The 17,483-nt window shown below is 43.8% G+C and overlaps 1 protein-coding gene across 2 annotated transcripts in view; it reads left to right on the top strand.

The window, feature by feature from the left end:
* mettl15 (methyltransferase 15, mitochondrial 12S rRNA N4-cytidine) overlaps positions 1–11,907 on the top strand; it is a 58,135-nt gene extending 46,228 nt beyond the window's left edge. For both annotated transcript variants that reach the window (XM_071380756.1, XM_071380754.1), the window contains exons 4-6: positions 1,148–1,339; positions 5,026–5,204; positions 9,926–11,907. In XM_071380756.1, the coding sequence (XP_071236857.1) occupies positions 1,148–1,339; positions 5,026–5,204; positions 9,926–10,347 (793 nt within the window). In that variant the 3' untranslated portion in view covers positions 10,348–11,907. The remainder of the gene's footprint in view (positions 1–1,147; positions 1,340–5,025; positions 5,205–9,925) is intronic.
* Positions 11,908–17,483: the final 5,576 nt, after the last annotated feature.

Raw genomic sequence — 17,483 nt, 5'->3', positions numbered from 1 at the left:
CTTTTTAAGGGTCTTCAGTCTCTGAAGGGAGTGAAATGCATCAAGAGTCCTGATTGATGAAAATGGCCTTAAACCAATGAGCTGCAGAAGCCATAAATTCTCAGCATATTGACATAAGGTCTTACTGTATACTGCATTGGTACACAGTAGGCATGGTTGCTCTGTCTGGGGGCACTGCTCTGTTGAGATGGGACCGGGAGAGGGTGGACGGGTCTGTGAAGCACGTGGGTGTGGAGAATGCCTTGCTATAGATTTTACAGCATATTAATGACTGCAGCGAAGAATGAAAAACTTCTAGAGCATGATAAGGAAAAGCCCTGGCCTGACAGCGCGGGCGAGATGCTCCACTCAACCCTTGGTCTCTCAAGCGTCAGTGGGTGTATATACACAAGGACCCCAAGGCCTGCTTGCTAAGCCGTTAGTGGGAGAGACCTTATCGAGATGGCCACTGCTATTATATCTTTATTACAGCAATGGGGGTCTTTTATTTCATTTCAACAAGACTATTGAGAGGAGACTAGAGGAGGTTAGATGAGGAGGAATCGCAATTGTCTGCGGTGCTGAGATGTGGAAGACGTTATATGTCAGGTTGGTGTGGTGTCTAAGACCCTGCCTCTGTCTCTCCCTTTCTGTCTGCCAGTGTTGGGTGACCCCTCAGGCTGATTTATGGCTGCCCCTCTAGCTCACACCAGCCATCATCTCTGCTGACTATCTGAAAAGGTCACATGAAAAATGCATCCCACTACCTGTGTGTGCGGCAGGAGGCTGTGTCTTGTACAAGGCTGTCTGTGTGTTGAGGCAGGAGGCTGTGTCTTGTACAGGGCTGTGTGTTGTACAGGAAGGATTTGCATGGGGATGGGGTCCAGAGGAGACAGGTGTTGAACAGCAAGGAAAGGCTGACTTTTTCTGTCAACCACTTTTGCTTTAAAGGTTTTTATAGTGCTTTTAATTTGTCTCATTAGCATTCATAATAAACAGGAAGTGTCAACAGGAGTTTTTGTACAATTTCTTGTACAGTATTTCTGACCTGTGTTGAATGTGTTTACATAATTTGTACCCATTTCTCCATGTCTCTTTCCTGACATTTAATTATCTGATGAAAGGTTTTCTTCCCCCCCCCCCCTCCCTCCTTCCCTGCCTCCCCCAGTGGCCGGGTGCACCCGTTACTGGGGCGTTTCAGTGAGCTGGGAGCCCTGCTGTCTAGACTGAGGTTGCAGTCAGGTAGTGTGGATGCTGTTCTTCTGGATGCTGGCTGCTCCTCCATGCAGATGGACTGTCCCGAGAGAGGCTTCTCCCTCAGTAAGGATGGCCCTCTGGACATGAGGATGGATGCAGAAAGGTGGGACCACGCATAATCACCCCTACACTGCTGATGCGCTCTTAAAGTGGCAGCGCACGGTGAAGGCTCCGTGCAGGATTTCGCCACAAGTTGCACAAAGCATTATTGTCATTTTCTGTCCATCACTATGTATTATAGGGTAGTATCAGTGATTATTAATTATATAGGCCTATGTGTCTGGAGGATACATTGAACTACCTTCAGCCCAGGTTACTCTAACATAGTATGTGTTCCTCAACACACATACGGCATCTCCTTCCTACTTCATGCTGGGAAATTTTATAATCTGTGGTGGTCATTTTATTTCCCTGCTTCTGTCACTGGCATGAGAGGAAAGTCATTTGGGTCAACAATTTATTCCCATGTATGTATGTATGTATGTATGTATGTATGTATGCATGTATGCATGTATGCATGTATGCATGTATGCATGCATGCATGTATGCATGTATGTATGTATGTATGTATGTATGTATGTATGTATGTATGTATATGAGCATTGATCACTCATAAGGCCTGGAACTTGTAGTCTATCAATCTATCCTTGCCTCCGAGGACTTTGACAGTGATTTGACATGAGCTTTCAAATGGACAGGTATTATGTTTCTGCGGAGAGGAACGGCAATTGTTATTGTATAATCAGTAGGATTCCGCCGCATCAGCCAACCCTTACAGCAGCAAAATGAAAATGATCGATACATCTCACAGTAGCAAAGCAGAGTGGTTCATGAACTAGTATATCATGTTAGTGTTCGATGAAGGAATGAGTCACTCTTGCTGTTGTAGATGGACAACATATAAGGGCTTGCATCTGTTCTTTATCTTTACCTCCCATTTACACTGTAAAAACCCATCTCGGTCAATTATGTGGTTTATTTTTTCCCCATTTGAGGAACCTCGTAGGCAATGTATTTTAAACACCGTTTGAAGCTACATATTTTTGTCTTTTATGACAACATAAACAGACATGGAGCAAAATATCCTTTGTTTTTAGGTTATGATAAGGTATGACAATTGTACTAAACGCACCTACTCGAGGCATTTTATTGTAATTCATATTCCTTTAAAAATGATTTATTATATTACCCTCGTTCTGTTACCCTAGTTGAAATGACCAATGAAGCTCGTTCAATAATTGTTCATATGGCAGATCTCAAGTTTATACAGTTGAAGTCGGAAGTTTACATACACTTAGGTTGGAGGCATTAAAACTAGTTTTTCAACCACTCCACACATTTCTTGTTGACAAACTATAGTTTTGGCAAGTCGGTTAGGACATCTACTTTGCATGACACAAGTAATTTTTCCAACAATTGTTTACAGACAGATTATTTCACTTAGAATTCACTGTATCACAATTCTAGTGGGTCAGAAGTTTACATAAACTCAGTTGACTGTGCCTTTAAACAGCCTGGAAAATTCCAGAAAATGATGTCATGGCTTTAGAAGCTTCTGATTGGCAAATTGACAACATTTGAGTCAATTGGAGGTGTATCTGTGGATGTATTTCAAGGCGTACCTTCAAACGCAGTGCCTCTGCTTGACATCATGGGAAAATTTAATGAAATCAGCCAAGACTTGGAGACCTCCACAAGTCTGGTTCATCCTTGGGAGCAATTTCCAAAAGCCTGAAGGTACCACGTTCATCTGTACAAACAATAGTACGCAAGTATAAACACCATGGGACCACGCAGCCGTCATACCTCTCAGGAAGGAGACTCGTTCTGTCTCCTAGAGATGAACGTACTTTGGTGCGAAAAGTGCAAATCAATCCCAGAACAACAGCGAAGGACCTTGTGAAGATACTGGAGGAAACAGGTACAAAAGTATCTATATCCACAGTAAAATTAGTCCTATATGGACATAACCTCAGCAAGGAAGAAGCCACTGCTCCAAAACCGCCATTAAAAAGCCAGACTAGGCCTCCCGGGTGGCGCTTTGGTCTAACCCAGAGTCTCTGGTGGCACAGCTAGCACTGCGATGTAGTCATGTGCTACCAGAGACACTGGGTTCGAGCCCAGGCTCTGTCGCAGCCGGCCGCGAACCGAGAGGTCCATGGGGCGACGCACAATTGGCCTAGCGTCGTCCGGGTTAGGGAGGGTTTGGCCGGTAGGGATATCCTTGTCTCATCGCGCAGGTGTTTCCTCCGACACATTGGTGTGGCTGGCTTCCGGGTTGGATGCGCGCTGTGTTAAGAAGCAGTGCGGCTTGGTTGGGTTGTGTTTCGGAGGACGCATGGCTCTCGACCTTCGTCTCTCCCGAGCCCGTACGGGACTTGTAGCGATGAGACAAGACAGTAACTACTAACAATTTGATACCACAAAATTGGGGAGAAAAAGCCAGACTACAGTTTGCAACTGCACATGGGGACAAAGATTGTACTTTTTGGAGAAATGTCCTCTGGTCGGATGAAACCGAAATAGAACCGTTTGGCCATAATGACCATCGTTATGTTTGGTGGGGAGACTTGCAAGCCGAAGAACACCATTCCAACTGTGAAGCACGGGGCTGGCAGCATCATGTTGTGGTGGTGCTTTGCTGCAGGAGGGACTGGTGCACTTCCCAAAATAGATGGCATCATGAGGTATCATGAGGTAGGAAAATGATGTGGATATATTGAAGCAACATCTCAAAACATCAGTCAGGAAGTTCAAGCTTGGTCGCAAATGGGTCTTCCAAATGGACAATGACCCCAAGCATACTTCCGAAGTTGTGGCAAAATGGCTGAAGGACAACAAAGTCAAGGTATTGGAGTGGCCATCACAAAGCCCTGACTTCAATCCTATAGAAAATTTGTGTGCAGAACTGAAAAAGCTTGTGCGAGCAAGGAGACCTATAAACCTAACTCAGGTACACCAGCTTTGTCAGGAGGAATGGGCCAAAATTCACCCAACTTATTGTGGGAAGCTTGTGGAATGCTACCTGAAACGTTTGACCCAATTTAAAGGCAATGCTACCAAATTCTAGTTGAGTGTATGTAAACTTCTGACCCACTGGGAATGTGATGAAAGAAAAAAAGCTGAAATCATTCTCTCTACTATTATTCTGACATTTCACATTCTTAAAATAAAGTGGTGATCCTAACTGACCTAAGACGGAATTTTTACTAGGATTAAATGTCAGGAATTGTGAAAACCTGAGTTTAAATGTATTTGTCTAAGGTGTATGTAAACTTCCGACTTCAACTGTAGATAGTAGTCTACACTGTTTATTTCAAGGTCTACTGTACAGGTGATTTTTGTATGCCTGCTTTTTTTCTATGCATTCAAATCTGAGGCGTTTGTGGAATTTTAATATGCAGAGGTCAGCATTGATTTTTCCTCTGACATAACCTTTCGCATTTGTTTTCTCCAGCACCAACTAAAACGACACTTGATATGTATGATCATTGGCACATTATTTATCTAAAGCGTTTAATGTCTTTCCCACCCAACATTTTGTTGTAGTTCTATTTATGTATTTTTATCCATATTAATTATGTTTCTCTAATGAGATGTACCCGAGAACCTGTCGATGAGTAAATGGAGACAAATGAACTGGCAAAATAGACATATGGCTCTGCCACTGGCTACATCTCCCTTGTTAGCCACAGAGGTTTTCAGCTGTGTCTGAGATATGTCAGACTTCGCCTCTGTCAGCAAGGACGTGACGTCAAGCAGTCTAATTGGGCTCTTCTTTGTGCGTAGGTACCCCGACATGCCCTGCGCCGCTGACGTTGTGAACGCCTTAGATCAACAGGCTCTTGCGTCCATCCTCACTGCCTATGGGGAGGAGAGGCACGCCAGGAAAATAGCCTCGGCAATGGTGGAGGCACGCAGTGTCTACCCCATCACCCGGACACAGCAGCTGGCCAGCGTGGTGGCAGGTACCCTCATTAATTCCCTACATCGTCTTAGAGGCTCAGGGCAGAAACGGTAGGGAAATATTAAGCCCCTGTCTCCCTGTGGGACCTATTTGTCTGGGGAAAAATCACGATGGCTCTAATCTCAAGCATCATCCTCTCCTGTCTGGGTTTTGGATGCCTCTCACACCCCTTTCCTGATGAGATTACTATTAATAAGGAGGAGAGATGCGTCTGGCGTAGAGTGTGACTACCTCTCTTTTTCACACGAGCCCCCATTCTCCCTTCCCTCATTCCCATCTTCCTCCTCCCCTTTGTTGCTTTTGATTTCGTTTCCCACCCTACCTCATTTTATGCCCATCCCCGCAGCCCGTCTCGTTCACACACATGCACACACACTCATGCACAGATTGAGGATGGAACATCATTTTCTAATGCATTTTTGTAATCTCAATGGCTGTTACGGAGCTAGGCGCTACGTGCGTCACACAGGGAGAACAGGTGTGAGGGAGGACAGTTGTTTGATCTCTTGAAGAGCAGAGCGAGTCACCAGCAATCTTTATTCCAATCAATCCAAGAGGTCCTGACTCGTGCGGGTCCCAGGGGGTCAGCTAGGCTGCTGGTGACACCGTTGCCTAGGGAAGAATGCCATGTGGGTGGAGGGGAGGGGAGGTTGTATTTGTGTAAGGGGGCACACTTTGTAGCGCAATGGTTGGGGGGTGTTCAGGACCGAAATGATAGTGTGCTGTAGGTTTATTGGACGGGTCTTTCTTTTTCTCTCTCCATCTCTCTACCTTTTTGCAGGCACACTTAGATCAGGATGCAGATCTCTTAAGCCCCATAGACTACAGTGGCAGGAAGGCTTCCAGACTGTTTGGCCATGTTGGTGTGCAGAGCTTGTTTTGAGCCAGGGCTCAACACAGTGTTTGCTACTGATAGCCCTGCAGCTCTTCTATAAGGAGTAGTAGCCCTGCAGCTCTTCTATAAGGAGTAGTAGCCCTGCAGCTCTTCTATAAGGAGTAGTAGCCCTGCAGCTCTTCTATAAGGAGTAGTAGCCCTGCAGCTCTTCTATAAGGAGTAGTAGCCCTGCAGCTCTTCTATAAGGAGTAGTAGCCCTGCAGCTCTTCTATAAGGAGTAATAGCCCTGCAGCTCTTCTATAAGGAGTAGTAGCCCTACAGCTCTTCCATAAGGAGTAGTAGCCCTGCAGCTCTTCTATAAGGAGTAGTAGCCCTGCAGCTCTTCTATAAGGAGTAGTAGCCCTGCAGCCCTTCTATAAGGAGTAGTAGCCCTGCAGCTCTTCTATAAGGAGTAGTAGCCCTGCAGCTCTTCTATAAGGAGTAGTAGCCCTGCAGCTCTTCTATAAGGAGTAGTAGCCCTGCAGCTCTTCTATAAGGAGTAGTAGCCCTGCAGCTCTTCTATAAGGAGTAGTAGCCCTGCAGCTCTTCTATAAGGAGTAGTAGCCCTGCCTCCTTCATTTCCTTTCCATTCACCTGTATTATGAAAATGTAGTGACGTACTAAATCAAATAGTTCCTGCCTCTATAGAGCCATTCAGAGTTAATTGTACTGAACGTAATTCCGAAATTTGAATTTGATTAATCTGTTTATAAACCTCTTTAGCAGAGCTAGCTAAAGGACATGGATCTGATTTCATGAGGAGAAAAACACCACAGAAATAGACAAACCAGTCAAATAAATATGACTTAACCAACCCATAGGTTATATAAATTGATATGAATACAACTAAACATTTTCGGGGTGTGATGAACAAAAGCAACAATCCACTAACAGATCAAATATTAGACTATTAGAATTAATTTTGTGTGTTTAGCTTACACACATTTGCATAACACAATCATACAGTTTTGCTTCAGTTATGGCTCCAATATATTAATTCTAAGCCGATTGTCGCCCTCCCCCTTCCCTGCCAGAGTCAACAGTAATGCCTAATGAGTCCTCCCTACCCCCTCTCGCTTGCACCCCAGCATCTATTTTGTTACAAATTAAGCAGTGGTGGTTGGGTTGTTGAAGGTGTTGAGACACCATAATGACAGGTGCCTTGAGAGCCTTTTACTCCCCCCACTCACTCCCTCCCTCCATACATCCCCTTGTCTCCCTCTTCCTTCCTTTGTGTAAACCCACACAGCTGAGGCCTCTAAAATGTTTTCATATATACATATATTTTTTTAAGAACTCCTAACATAATATTCTGGAGAGCAATCCATTTAGCCCATATAGCAGGGGTCAGCAACACGTTATTTTGTCAAATAAGACCGTAACATCCAGGAATTCAGCTAAAAATGTGTTTAATTCTCAACAATTTTTTTTTTTATATATATGTCATGGCTCAATGTAATCAAGGTATGAAATGATTGTATTTGAAAATAACAATCTCTTTTTAGGCTGAGATGTGGTCATATTTGCAGTGTAAAATTATTCTAATTATGTTCCGGCCCCCTGACCATCCGCTCCGACAAAAATAGGCCCGCGGATGAATCTAGTTGTCTACCCCTGCCATATAGGCTCTGTTATTCACTGGGTCAGAGTGGTGCAGCCAACCACTAATGCATCTCAAATGGACTCAAGGTGTTGAGAGTTAACACAGCAGAGTGAACAGGCACATCCTTGATATGGTGATGGACACAGCTAGTGAGGATAACATGATTGACTGTTGTAGGAGTGTGTGGCCTTTCAACCCAACATTCACTCACGTGACGGATGTGGTTAGTAATGGCTGTTTGCCTCGCAATAAATGCATTGTGTCAGTGTGAAGTTTGCCCAGCTAAATGGACACCCTAGTTTTCTTCAATTACAAATGAACAGCCCTTAGAATTGCAACGCTGTGTTGATTTCTAAATCACACTTTCCAGTGTTAAACAACCTCAAAAGAATAACATTCTAATGTGAATTCTAAGTCAAGTTGAGATAATGTTTTCTATCCTCGCCATGGTGTCTGCAACTTGGTGACATTTGGCGGTGGTGTTTCAATAACCACAGAGTGTGAATGAGGCGGTGGTTTCAGCTCACAGAAACAAATAATCACCACGGCACAAGCCCAAGCTCCATGGAGAGTTCACGAGCAGTCCGTTGCACTCATGCCTCAAGCGCTGACAATATTAATGATGTAATACATCCTCAAGTGCCTCACTGCTTTATAGAACACAGGATTTATGAACTAATAATCAAGCATCACTCTGAAATACTCTTGTGCATAAACATGCAGCGTATGGCTGCCTAGGAATGGTTCTTCCAGGACTCCAACTGAAGCCATGTAATTAGGATCCCTTATCTTTAGTGGTGTGTTGTTCCACAGTGCAGTACTGTCCTTATTGAGAAGCAATTGCTGTAATATGATTGTGAAGTGAATCCCTTTCCCTGACCCCCTTTATAGAAACAAATGAGATGGAAAAGAACATATCTAGCTCAGCGATACCCTTTCATTTCATAGCAAGACAGAGTCCATCACATCAGCCTTCGGACCAGACAATCACCAGGGATAACATCACCTGGAGAAGAAATGTATTTAAACATGGGCATTCTTATGTTTCTTAGACTAAATTCTTCGTTAATAATTATGCTTTTTTGTCATTCTTCCAGATTTTATGTCAGGGTTGTAGCAAATAACATTAGACAAAAGTATTTTTAGAATATTATTTATCCATTAGCGATGAAGAAAGTGATCGGTCTTATAAAATGGTAATAACCACTACATCCCAGAGGGGTTTCAGAACTCCGCTGCCTCCAACAGGTCTGGAGGATTTGGTGTCTGTTTGGCAATGCTATTTGTTCAGCCTGTTCAGTTGATCAATGAGATTGTTTGGATGTAGCTAGATTTGTGTTAGCTTTCCCAGTCTGCTGCTTTGTGGCATCTTTGCTTTTTTTTCTCTCATGCACTCTAGCTGTGGGACCCTTGAAAGATGAATTAGAGAGAGAGAGCACAACTTGGTGAGGCTGGGCCACGGCAGCGCAGGTTTTCTATTGATTGCTGGGTGACTCACAGTCAGTGCTGTTGAACGCAGGACGAGAGAAATGCCACACTGCTCTCTCTCTCTCTCTCTCTCTCTCGCTTTTTCTCTCTCTCCCCCTATTGCGCTCTCTCTCCCGCCCGCCCTCCCTCTCTTCTCCTCTCACGTACACACATGGGCTGGGTCCTACGTCAATGCTGGCATTACTCTGGACAGTGGACACCAAATCTCCAGATAGGAAACAGAGCAGTGCTTCAGCAGCCAGGAAGGCACTGCGGTCTGGACCCCTTGACTGTCAATCAGTGCCAGGGAGCAGGGAGAAGTGGTCGTGCTCTTCACCCAGCACAGATTGTTTTGTGGCACTTCAAACAGTACCAAATGCAAACATGACCATCTGAGCTTACTTGAACACAGTCTGTCTGAACATGGCTGAAAGAGAACCACAACTTTATTTTCAATATTATCACAAGCACCTGTTTATTTACAGGTTTTACTTACTGTCATTGTCAATCACATATTAAAGCTGCAGCCTGGACAGGATATGGGAAAATGTGGCTATGATTGGGGCTTATTCAGACTGGGAGTTAGGTTAAAAACTAAGCGTCATTAGAGAGCTGTGAGACTTTTGGTCTGTTGCTGAGAACCATGTGTCTCCTGGATAGAATGTGAAACATTTCAGGTATGCTGCTCTCCAGATGAATAACATGCTTCCTGCGCTATATAAATGCTTCATGTCATTTGTTTGATTTATTTCAAATAAAAGCATTTCTTTGTCTCTAGGATCTTTTGCAGCCAGCGCTCTCTATGCCCGCAAAGATCGGCTTCAGCGGCCCTCACACGTTGCCACCAAGACATTTCAGGCGCTGCGTATGTTTGTCAATGATGAGCTGAATGAACTGCATGCTGGACTCTGCACTGCTCAGACAATGCTTAAACCTGGCGGCCGCCTCTGTGTGCTGACCTTCCATTCACTAGAGGACCGCTTGGTAAAGCGTTTTCTCCATGGAGAGGATGTAGGTGCCCCACCCCGTCGGAGTCTCCGTCAGAGAGTCCAGCGATGGGAGGAAGAAGAGAAGGATGGGGAAAAGGACAGTGGTCACTGGGTTGACCTCCAGAGAGGGGTGCTGATGCCACAGGCAGAAGATGTACTGGAGAATCCACGGGGACGCTCAGCCAAACTCAGGGCAGCATTCAAACAATAACCCTCTGGAACTTGGCCTCAACCTGCACCAATTAAATCTTCCTTGTTTTTTAACTAGACTACAGAACCACCAGGCTGGTCTTCGTCAGACACGAGCATACTGATCATATCCAGGCACTGGTGTCGGTCGGGTGACATACAGAACAAGTGCCTTGTTAATGGTGGAACTCTGAGGCTGACTGGTATTTAACTGCCATGCACTAATAGTCAACAATCCATGTAGGCATGTGCTCTTTAGTTCGTAGTATACTGTGTGTTGGCACTGAGTATTTATTTCATTTAGTTTAAGTGACTTGTGTACACTACTTGAAGTATAGGAAACACAATTGTGCTGAGTTGAAGATATCAAAGGTTAAGACAAGGATTCTAATATCCCATAACTCTTTGCATAAATGAGAAAGAATTAGAAAACAAAGGGGCCAGCTATGCTAGTTAGCAACGGCGCTGGTCCCATGAATCTGTTTATTTTTCGAAATATTCTAATCTGGGTATCTTCAACCTTGGCTGAAGCCGGGTTTGTTCAACCTAGGCTGAAGCCGGAGATATGGAAGACAAAAAGTCTCTCTCTCACTCACTCACTCAATTTGTACTGCATTACTTTATGGCTGAGCTGACACAGTTGCATACAGTAACAGTTCTGTCTTGAATTCTGAGTTTCCTCAGTTCTCCCCGTTGGCTGAACCCATAATGTCTTTGCTCTTTTGACTAATTAATTAATCAGAACAATGTTGCCTCCAACCGACTGATGAGTATCCAGATCAACGGATGTAGGCACTAACCTCCCTCACTGATGTCTGTATACTCCAGCAATGAGATGACAACTTCCTAGGTAGTTTTGGCCGAATGTGTACTGCACTGCACTGCATGATTCAGTAATGTCTTTAAATACCAAGTGACTCAAGTGTCACAAGTGGCGGTGAATGAGCGGATGACTGTTTCGTTCATGAGCCTTCTCCTCCAACTGTTAACAGATGAGGTGTTTTGATCTGTACTATTGGACTTTGTCTATTTGTAATTGCTCCATCAAGAGGATCAACACTTTTCTTCCCCTCTGCCTCGTTCTGTACACTCTAAATATACACTTCTTGTTACCTTGGAAACTAAACAGCACAAGTAACATTTAACTGTGTTTAAATGCGTTTTCTGTTTTAATCTTCTGCGAAACAATGCCGTATGTAAAATTTTGACGTCACACAGTCGTCATGGTTATTTGAATTCAATTTGAAATAAGAATGGTAATCCTGTTTGATCTGTTCTTTAATGGATGGTCCAAGGGTTCTAAGCCCCTTACTCTGTAGACCCCCATTTCTCCCCTCTAATCAGGAATGATTCAGACATGTAACACCTGGTGTGTGGAATCTGAATTCAAAACTAAAAATGTGACTCTCTCCCTTTTGATGACCACTATATAACTATGACTCATAATCGTGCAACTGGTGACAATTCAAACCATAAATTCTTCTGTAGATATCCGCCAGCACCTGTACACATCATCTGCCTTTTCCTTCCTGTACCTGCCACCTGACCAAATTAAAGCTTTCTTCAGTTCTCCCAAGTTTGTCTAACTTTAACAAATTTAACAAACGTTGCTTTGTTTCTCCCCACTTCTCGTAACCTGTGTCAGCTTTTGTCTTTTACTAGTAAGGAATGACCCCTCAACACGTAGAAAATTCCACATTCTTCTTTACACTCAAATCTTTCAACAAGTATTTTGTATTAACTAAAGCGGTCAAAAATTGTTGTCAGTTTTCTCTGTTTTACACTGCATGCTCTTGTTCATGGATCCTGATTTGTTAATATTAAGACTTGTAATGTACAGTTGTGGCCAAAAGTGTTGAATGACACAAATATTAATTTTCACAAAGTTTGCTGCTTCAGTCTCTTTAGGTATTTTTGTCAGATGTTACTATGGAATACTGAAGTATAATTACAAGCATTTCATAAGTGTCAAAGGCTTTTATTGACAATTACATAAATTGATGCAAGGAGTCAATATTTGCAGTGTTGACCCTTCTTTTTCAAGACCTATGCAATCCGCCCTGGCATGCTGTCAATTAACTTCTGGGCCACATCCTGACTGATGGCAGCCCATTCTTGCATAATCAATGCTTGGAGTTTGTCAGAATTTGTGGGTTTTTGTTTGTCCACCCGCCTCTTGAGGATTGACCACACGTTCTCAATGGGATTAAAGGTCTGGGGAGTTTCCTGGCCATGGACCCAAAATATTGATGTTTTGCTCTCCGAGCCACATAGTTATCACTTTTGCCTTATGGCAAGGTGCTCCATCATGCTGGAAAAGGCATTGTTCGTCACAAAACTGTTCCTGGATGGTTGGGAGAAGTTGCTCTCGGAGGATGTGTTGGTACCATTCTTTATTCATGGCTGTGTTCTTAGGCAAAATTGTGAGTGAGCCCACTCCCTTGGCTGAGAAGCAACCCCACACATGAATGGTCTCAGGATGCTTTACTGTTGGCATGACACAGGACTGATGGTAGCGCTCACCTTGTCTTCTCCGGACAAGCTTTTTTCCGGATGCCCCAAACAATTGGAAAGGGGATTCATCAGAGAAAATAACTTTACTCCAGTCCTCAGCAGTCCAATCCCTGTACCTTTTGCAGAATATCAGTCTGTCCTGATGTTTTTCCTGGAGAGAAGTGGCTTCATTGCTGCCCTTCTTGACACCAGGCCATCCTCCAAAAGTCTTTGGCTCACTGTGCGTGCAGATGCACTCACACCTACCTGCTGCCATTCCTGAGCAAGCTGTTGTACTGGTGGTGCCCCGATCCCGCAGCTGAATCAACTTTAGGAGACGGTCCTGGCGCTTGCTGGACTTTCTTGGGCGCCCTGAAGCCTTCTTCACAACAATTGAACCTCTCTCCTTGAACTTCTTGATGATCCAATAAATGGTTGATTTAGGTGCAATCTTACTGGCAACAATATCCTTGCCTGTGAAGCCCTTTTTGTGCAAAGCAAGGATGACGGCACGTGTTTCCTTGCAGGTAACCATGGTTGACAGAGGAAGAACAATGATTCCAAGCACCACCCTCCTTTTCAAGCTTCCAGTCTGTTATTCAAATTCAATCAGCATGACAGAGTGATCTCCAGCTTTGTCCTCGTCAACACTTACACCTGTGTTAACGAGAGAATCACTGACATGTCAGCTGGTCCTTTTGTAGCAGGGCTGAAATGCAGTGGAAATGTTTTGGGGGATTCAGTTAATTTGCATGGCAAAGAGGGACTTTGCAATTAATTGCAATTCATCTGATCACTCTTCATAACATTCTGGAGTATATGCAAATTGCCATCATACAAACTGAGGCAGCATACTTTGAAAATTAATATTTGTCATTCTCAACTTTTGGCCACGACTGTACATTGTGAACATCAATTGAGTTAATCTTGTGTAGAGGGGGATGAGCATAAAGCAGATATGTCAGTGGTTGTAAATGAGACTGACCTGTGCTTGTATGTTCTCAATTACCATGGAAACAGTGGCTTAAGTGAACAGTCGTTGGGATAACTTGCTCTATTATTAACAGCCATGTATCAATCCATGGATTGAATTACTACCAAGTAATAAGTAATACCTACCAGGAAGATGTTAATCAGTTCTCAGAAGCCCGTTTCTGGCTAAGTCTTTCAGTGTGCAGACAAGAGTTACACACGTCCGTCCCCATGTACTAACAAAAGGTGTGTATTGGGTCAGTTGCCATAGGAACAAACTCACAAAACCTATTTCTTAACTCACCTCAGTTTTCTGAGAGAGGATTTACAGAGGAAAATTGTAACTGAATGCAAATAAAAAATGAAATCCAGTCCTTTTCTCTGTGTATGCTTCGGTTGTTTATTATATGTCTCAAAAAGGAATAGATTTGACAGCCTTGACCATATTGGAATAAGCCTTTCTGTCAGGAGACAAAGGATAAGGCTATGAATGGATCTGCTTTCTACATTAACAACGATTTGACACTTTTCCAGATGTTTCCACAAATTTGGCTGTATTTACAATGGGAGGGGCAATGAAAGAATGCTGTTACCTGCTCTGTGCATTAGCTTTGGGCTGCTCATTCTAGACCAAAATGAATACATTCATCGCCTAACTCCACCCTGACTTTGCGTGCTGTTTCTTTTAATGTACCAATTAAAAATGTGAGTCAACAGAATATCTGGGCAAGTAATGAGATACCTGCTTGCATTCATTCTAATTGGCCATAATTAGACACCTTTTGTCCATTATGTGAAATCCTGAGTGGGCTGAGTGGAGATGGTATGGTGGTGGGGGGTGGGCTATTTGTGGAGGTTGGGCGTGCACGCTGGATCCCCGCTGTCGAGTCACCTTGGAAAAGGGAAATTTTATTTATGATAACAAGTCTTGGAACACTATCCATAGCTTTGAAAAAGGGAGCATAGAATGAAGAAAATAAAAGAAAGATAATATATGAAATATGCATTTAATGAGAAAAGCGGGTAGAATCATGTTAAGATTCAATGAGTATGGCTGAAAAAATGACATCCTCTTGAAATTGGGAAAACGTCAATGATTGAAGACATGTCCATGACCCAACCAATGGAATCGGAGCTCTACAGTACATGAGTGTGTAGGCTGTGTGCATTCTTGCTAAACTGGTAGATGAACAAAGGAGCTGAAGTATTTTTGCCTGTTCCCAAGACAAGCTCACTGTTTCACTCAACCTGTCTGCACTGCTGTAGCTTAAGCCAAAAGCCTTCTCTAGCCAATCCCTAACCAGAAGGCTATTCCAGCCAATGGTTTACTGTTCAATAGTTGCACGGTCTGACTGATGCTTGCTCCAGACAATTTTTCACTATCCAAACCAGAAGAGATATGTATCTTGGCCAATAGCTCGTCACACGAGATGTAACAGACACATGTGCCGGCCAATGGCTCCCCCTCTGAGAGATGCAGAGGAGCAGAAGCAGTGGCTCAGGTAAGGACAGCACAGTCTGCGAACCCCCTCCCCACACAACTCCCACCCTCCTGCTCTCACTCACTCCCGCCTGTCTCTGCTGCTCCTGCTATAAAAAGATTTCTCAATGAAAAAGGCTTTGAGGTCAAAGCCATTTGAATTATTTTTGTGAATGACGCAGGGGCTGTGGGAGGAGACAGACATTGAAGCGGAGCCGGGGAGCACAGCTACTGTAGGGGGGGCTTCTGCTGCATTTTGCTGACTTTTTTAAAATATTAAATTAAAATAGTATTTATGAAGTCCTCCCCCTCCTGAGAATGCATAGCTAATGCCTTGAACCCAACCATAAATATCCACCCTCTGACTCAGTCTGTTCTCAAAATAATCTATTTTATTCTCACCTGTAATAGAATGCACCCCTCTGCATTGTCAGATGACATAGTAACCTGAGGTAGTATGGTCTCGTCTCAGGAGAGTAGATACCCTGGACCGGTCACCGACTCCCCAGTGGACTGTATGAATGGACTGAATTCCACATCACTCTGCTCATATAATAATGATCGATGACATAGTAACCTGAGGTAGTATGGTCTCGTCTCAGGAGATTAGATACCCTGGACCGGTCACCGACTCCCTAGTGGACTGTATGAATGGACTGAATTCCACATCACTCTGCTCATATAATAATGATCGATGACATAGTAACCTGAGGTAGTATGGTCTCGTCTCAGGAGAGTAGATACCCTGGACCGGTCACCGACTCCCTAGTGGACTGTATGAATGGACTGAATTCCACATCACTCTGCTCATATAATAATGATCGATGACATAGTAACCTGAGGTAGTATGGTCTCGTCTCAGGAGAGTAGATACCCTGGACCGGTCACCGACTCCCCAGTGGACTGTATGAATGGACTGAATTCCACATCACTCTGCTCATATAATAATGATCGATGACATAGTAACCTGAGGTAGTATGGTCTCGTCTCAGGAGAGTAGATACCCTGGACCGGTCACCGACTCCCCAGTGGACTGTATGAATGGACTGAATTCCACATCACTCTGCTCATATAATAATGATCGATGACATAGTAACCTGAGGTAGTATGGTCTCGTCTCAGGAGAGTAGATACCCTGGACAGGTCACCGACTCCCTAGTGGACTGTATGAATGGACTGAATTCCACATCACTCTGCTCATATAATAATGATCAACATACTGGACAGGCTGAGAAGTCCCAGAGCTAGAGGAATAACTTGTGCTCAGTCTGTAATGTAATTTACACAGGGCACAGACATTACTATAGGATTTGGGGCCAGGAGTTTTTCCTCATCAGTAAATTCTCCAGGCCTGAGGTTAGATGTGCTCTAGCTTGTAAGCACAGTATGGCTATTGGAAAAAGTATGTTGGTTAAGGCTTCACCAAAGTCCATTTATGAATTTGGAGTTTTGAAAAATGCAATTTATTTTCGTACATGGGAATAGATAAATTGAGATGGGTTATTTTTTACCAATCTCTTTTTATTGGTCGTTTGTTAAAATAACAAAATTGTCAGGTGCTTTAAAGGAAATCACACTGACAGGAGGATTCTTTGGCACAGTGGGGAATGACAAAGCCCAGAAACCAGTAGCTATCAGTAATCAACACCAATGAGGCAACGTATTGAATAGTGGCGGCAGAATAAAATCATCTTCCTCACAGTGAGGACTCCTGACTCAGTCCAGCGGCCCCTCCACTTTGGCTGCATTATCCTTCTCTAGGAAAATCACGTTTGCACTGCGACCTGTAATATTCCACGTGGCTGTCCATGGGCTCTCACCACGGCACCATTTTAAGAGGACAGTGAATTGGAGGTTGCAGACATAACAATCACCCTTAGGTAATGGCAGGGTTTGTTGCAGGTGTCATTTACTCCATACAAAGCAGCACATCCTCCTGTATGGCCCAAATGGAGTCCTCCTCAGCCTGGTCTCTCCTGGCAGCTTATCAGCAGCTACCCTGTTGGTGTGTCAGATTGCTGGAGCAGTGTACCAATAGGAGTCCTGTGGTCTGTCTATAATGGTCACGGCATCTGTCTCTCATCGTTAGTGAACTCTAATGCAGTTAGCGGGGAGGGTGATTCCTTTTTTAATCAGGGCCAAAGAGACTGTTAATGATCCCTGGTGTTGGATTTGTGAGCTGTGATGGAGCATGTAATTAGATGATGAGAGGG

Source organism: Salvelinus alpinus, chromosome 33 (genome assembly GCF_045679555.1).
Source record: "Salvelinus alpinus chromosome 33, SLU_Salpinus.1, whole genome shotgun sequence".
Classification (NCBI taxonomy): domain Eukaryota; kingdom Metazoa; phylum Chordata; class Actinopteri; order Salmoniformes; family Salmonidae; genus Salvelinus; species Salvelinus alpinus.
This window is presented reverse-complemented; position numbering and strand designations above follow the sequence as displayed.